This window comes from Arachis duranensis, chromosome 2 (assembly GCF_000817695.3).
Source record: "Arachis duranensis cultivar V14167 chromosome 2, aradu.V14167.gnm2.J7QH, whole genome shotgun sequence".
Classification (NCBI taxonomy): domain Eukaryota; kingdom Viridiplantae; phylum Streptophyta; class Magnoliopsida; order Fabales; family Fabaceae; genus Arachis; species Arachis duranensis.
Window position 1 is genome coordinate 50753080 of NC_029773.3, and position 5699 is coordinate 50758778.

Sequence of the window (5699 nt, forward strand, 5' to 3'; positions counted from 1 at the left end):
AATTCTAAAAATCACATCTTAAAGGTAGACTACAAATACCTGGGACAAAACTGATAATCCACTCCAAATAATAGTTCATCAAAAATTGAATTTATATATAATTCACTTTTTCAGGAATATAATTCAACTCTAACACAAATAGTAAGTACAATATTAAAATCGAATACATCCAAATGAAATCTAATTGAGAATGAATACATTCAAGTGAAAATAGTTGAAAAATATAATCTGATCTGTTTGCATAATTGATGACATGATAACATTGAATCACTTTCACAAACGTTAGGAGAATACAAATAAGATAATTTAAACGTTAGAGATACAAATAAGACTTATCCCAATCGTTGAGGACAAAAATGATACTTTACTCAAAATTTATCTTTTACACAAAATGGTGCAAACATTTATGATGCTTTTATACTCTAAATTATACACCCCTATGAATATCAAATGAAGATATTTAAATAGCATATTTTGTTAACCAACTATCTTTGGATTACTCTTCATTTTCTAAGTTCTAACAAGTAAGAAAGGAAATCAAAGTCTCAATACTCAAACAACCATGAGTGGAGATAAAGGTGACAAAGGAGGAACACTAAAGATTGTTCCCATAACTTCGGTGTCCCAAAACCCTTTCCAACACGATGGTGTCAAAGGACATGCCGTAAAGCACTCCTCTTTCTTCACTTGCTTCTTATTGTTACTCTCCACAACATTTTCACTACCCTCTTCATCATTTTCTCTTCTCCTCTTCCCACCAACCTTCATTATTGAGCAAGAAACTGAACATTCTTTAGAGTATTCTCCAACTTCAATAGGGAAGTTCAGTATAGCTTTGCTTCCTCTCATCTTGAAAGCAGCTCTATCGTATGCTCTAGCAGCTTCTATGGCTGTGTCAAATGTTCCGAGCCACACCCTGGATCCTTTCCGATTCGGGTCGCGAATCTCTGCGGCAAACTTCCCCCATGGTCGTCTCCTAACGCCTCTATAATGCTTATCCTCGTTCGGATAACAATTTTCCGAGAAACTTTGGTTGCTGCAATTAACGGTTGTTCTTTCATTTTGTTGTGTGAAGGTCATTGTGAGGGCTGGTCTTGTTGAAGGGATTGAGATGTTCTTCAAGAAGGGCTTGCGGTTGCTTAAGTTTGAGGATGTTGGAGGCATAGAGAAAGAGGCTTGAGTTTGAGGAATTTGAATATTGTTGGGGTGGCTTGAAACATAGTTTGGTTTTACATTATTAGTTGATTGGGGTTGCAAATGATCACTGATGCTCATATTGGAGTCAAAGGCTTGCATACTTCTCTAAGTTCTAATTAAGTCCGAGGGCAGAATTAAAGGATTGCATAGAACTAAGAAGGGTTTAATAATTTGAAGGATTGCATAGAACTAAGAAGGGTTTAATAATTTGAAGGATTGCCGAAAGGAGGAGTCTAAGAAAAGGGGAATTGAATTAGTTGTTTTGTTTTGTTGAGTGGAAAGTGGGAGTGAGAGGCGTATAAATATGGGAAAGACTGAAGTGAGGAAAGTAATTTGGGGATGCTTCCGTATAGATTCCAAGATGGAGAGACGAAGCATCGTTTTCTTTCTATCGAGTATTGGTGTTTATGTTACGCCTCTCTTGTCTTTTTGGTTGATGTCAAATGTCAAGTTGACTACTTGTTCTAATGGGGACCATTGTCCACTATAAATATGGACTTTCCTGGTTACTTCCAACTGTAGTTGGATTTAAGTAGGGTGTTTTAATAGAGAACAATGACAGGTAAAAATCTACTTTTGTGGGTTAACGAATTTTGAGAATAGAGGGAAAAAAATAATTATTATAAAATATAAGTTTGGTGGCTAATTTTATTTTTCAACAGTGTCTGTAATAAAAAATAGTTATTATTTGTTTATATTCTGATCTAAAATATAAAGTCAGGTCTAATAAAGATAAAAGACTCAACTAAAAGAGATGGTCTATGCCGTTTATCCGACCTCTTTAAGAGGTTAGACACGATAAAAAGAGTCCAGCCCTACTTATCCAAACAAGTAACTGCCTCCTCGAATCTTTTCTACTATATGTACCTTCACTAAAAGATAGATTTTAACAAACTCCTAAGATAAAGGGAATGGTTACCCATTAACACTACAACATTTTGGGTCTATGGCCACGGTTTTTTTGGTTATGGTAAAAAAACTGTGACAAAAAAACTATGATCACGGTTTTTTAAAAAAAAAGGTGGCCTAAAAGGGTCTATAGTCATGGTTTACGGAGGCGACCTAAAAGAGTCTTTGGTCACAATTTTTTGGGTTGACCAAAAAGAGTCTATGGTCATGGTTTTTTAAAAAAGGGTGACCTAAAGGGGTCTATGGTCACGATTTTTTTGGGTGACCTAAAAGAGTCTATGGTCACGGTTTTGGGGGTAACCTTAAATGGTCTACGGTCTTGCCTATTCAAAAAAGGTGACCTAAAAGGATTTATAGTTACGATTTTAGGGGGTGACCTAAAGAGGTCTATGGTCACCATGTTGCGGGTGACCTAAAATGGTCACAGTTTTTGGAGTGACCTAAAATGGTCACTCTCCAAAAGACATCTATGATCACGATTTTGAGGTGTGACCTAAAAAAGTATATGGTCATAGTTTTACAAAAAAAGTGACCTAAAAGGGTCTAAGATCACGGTTTTAGAGAGTGGCCTAAAGGTATCTATGGTCACGGTTTTAGGTGGTGACCTATAGAGGTATATGATGTGAGATATTTTGTCGATCTAGAATTTATCAATAAATTTCGTCGCCAGTATAGTCTAAACCAACAAGCTACCACGCACCAAATTTAGAAAATGTGTCACCACAATTGAAAATCAATAATCGAGAGTAGAATCGCGGGTCGTTCTCCCTAGGAGTTGCTCTATAATGCACGTCATTGGTTAGGAGTTCTCATGGTATTTTGAAGTTGAATACAAGAAAAGTAAATGAACATGAATTGGAACGATGAGAAATTAACAATTGGAATAAGAAAACCAAGAAATTAAACTAATAAAGGTGAATGACAATCAACCAATGTAAAATCCTTGGCTAGGGGTGAGAATTGGAATTCCTATCATTATAGCCTCCATCAATTGTGACAAGAATTGGCTATTGCTCCAGGCTGCACAAAATTGTGATCTCTAACAATGGCACTCAACTTGGTATGTGCATTCATAATATCAGCACTTTCTTCACAACTCCGCACAACTAACCAGCAAGTGCACTGGGTTGTCCAAGTAATAAACCTTACGTGAGTAAGGGTTGATCCCACGGAGATTGTTGGCTTGAAGCAAGCTATGGTCACCTTGTAAATCTCAGTCAGGCGGATTAAAATGGATATGGAGTTTAATTAAAATATAAATAAACATAAAATAAAGATAGAGATACTTATGTAATTCATTGGTGGGAATTTCAGATAAGCGTATGAAGATGCTTCATCCCTCTTGAATCTCTACTTTCCTACTGCCTTCATCCAATCCTTCATACTCCTTTCCATGGTAAGCTGTATGTTCGGGTTTCACCGGCGTCAATGGCTACCTCCCGTCCTCTCAGTAAAAATGGTCCAAATGCGCTGTCACTGCATGGCTAATCATCTGTCGGTTCTCGATCATGTTGGAATAGAATCCAGTGATCCTTTTGCGTCTGTCACTACGCCCAACACTCGCGAGTTTGAAGCTCGTCACAGTCATCCCTTTCCAGATCCTACTCGGAATACCACAGACAAGGTTTAGACTTTCTGGATCTCAGGAATGACTGTCAATAATTCTAGCTTATTGGTGCACGAAATTGCAATCACACTTTTGTAATTCCGCACAACTAACCAGCAAGTGCACTGGGTCATCCAAGTAATACCTTATGTGAGTAAGGGTCGATCCCACGGAGATTGTTGGCTTGAAGCAAGATATGGTTATCTTGTAACGCTTAGTCAGGATATCAATAATTCTCAGGTTTAATTGTGAAAAGTAAAAGAACATGAAATAAATACTTGTGTTTTGCAGTAATGAAGAACAGGTTGAGGTTTTGGAGATGCTCTATCTTTTGAATCTCTGCTTTCCTACTGTCTTCTTCTTCATGCACGCAAGGCTCCTTCCATGGCAAGCTGTATGTAGGGTTTCACCGTTGTCAATGGCTACCTCCCATCCTCTCAGTGAAAATGTTCAACGCGCTCTGTCATAGCACGGCTAATCATCTGTCGATTCTCAATTAGGTTAGAATAGAATCCAGTGATTCTTTTGCGTCTGTCACTAACACCCAGCCTTCAGGAGTTTGAAGCTCGTGACAGTCATTCAATCCTCGAATCCTACTCAGAATACCACAGACAAGGTTTAGACCTTCCGGATTCTCTTGAATGCCGCCATCAATTCTAGCTTATACCACAAAGATTCTGATTAAGGAATCCAAGAGATATTCACTCAATCTAAAGTAGAACGGAGGTGGTTGTCACGCACACGTTCATAGGTAAGAATGATGAGGAGTGTCACGGATCATCACATTCATCAAGTTGAGGAACAAGTGATATCTTAGAATAGAAGCAAGCGTGATTGAATGAAAAACAGTAGTAATTGCATTAATCCATCAAGATACAGCAGAGCTCTTCACCCCCAACCATGGGGTTTAGAGACTCATGCCGTAGAAGATACAATAAGAAACGTGTAATATGTCATGAGATGAAGATACAATGTCAAAAGGTCCTATTAATAGTGAACTAGTAACCTAGGGTAGACAAAAATGAGTAAATGACGTAAAAATCCACTTCCTGGGTCCACTTGGTGTGTGCTTGGGCTGAGCATTGAAGCTTTCATGTGTAGAGACTTTTTCTGGAGTATAACGCCAGCTTTTGTGCCACTTTGGGCGTTTAACTCCAATTTTTGTGCCAGTTCCGGCGTTAAACGCCGGGAATTCTGAAGCTGATTTACAACGCCAGTTTGAGCCATAAAATCTCTGGCAAAGTATGGACTATTATACATTGCTAGAAAGCCCAGGATGTCTACCTTCCAACGCATTTAAAACCGCGCCAATTGGGCTTCTATAGCTCCAGAAAATCCACTTCAAGTGCAGGGAGGTCAGAATCCAACAGCATCTGCAGTCCTTTTTCAGCCTCTGAATCAGATTTTTGCTCAGGTCCCTCAATTTTAGCCAGAAATTACATGAAATCATAGAAAAACACACAAACTCATAGTAAAGCCCAAAAAAGTGAATTTTAAATAAAAACTAATGAAAACATACTAAGAACTAACTAAAATGTACTAAAAACATACTAAAAATGATGCCAAAAAGCGTATAAATTATCCACTCATCACAACACCAAACTTAAATTGTTGCTTGTCCCCAAGCAACTGAAAATCAATTAGGATAAAAAGAAGAGAACATACTATAGACTCTAAAATATCAATGAAACTTAGCTCCAATTAGATGAGCGGGACTAGTAGCTTTTTGCTTCTGAACAATTTTGGCATCTCACTTCATCCTCTGAAGTTTAGAATGATTGGCATCTATAGGAACTCAGAATTCAAATAGTATTATTGGTTCTCCTAGTTAAGTATGATGATTCTTGAACATAGCTACTTTATGAGTCTTGGCTGTGGCCCAAAGCATTCTGTCTTCCAGTATTACCACCGGATACATACATGCCACAGACACATAACTGGGTGAACCTTTTCAGATTGTGACTCAGCTTTGCTAGAGTCCCCAATT

At 37.9% G+C, this 5699-nt stretch overlaps 1 protein-coding gene across 1 annotated transcript; it reads right to left on the minus strand.

The window, feature by feature from the left end:
- Positions 1-332: 332 nt before the first annotated feature.
- On the minus strand, positions 333-1481 carry LOC107474485 (ethylene-responsive transcription factor ERF105). Its single transcript, XM_052257684.1, has one exon. The coding sequence runs from the start codon at positions 1294-1296 to the stop codon at positions 553-555; it is 744 nt and encodes a 247-aa protein (XP_052113644.1). The 5' UTR covers positions 1297-1481; the 3' UTR covers positions 333-552.
- Positions 1482-5699: the final 4218 nt, after the last annotated feature.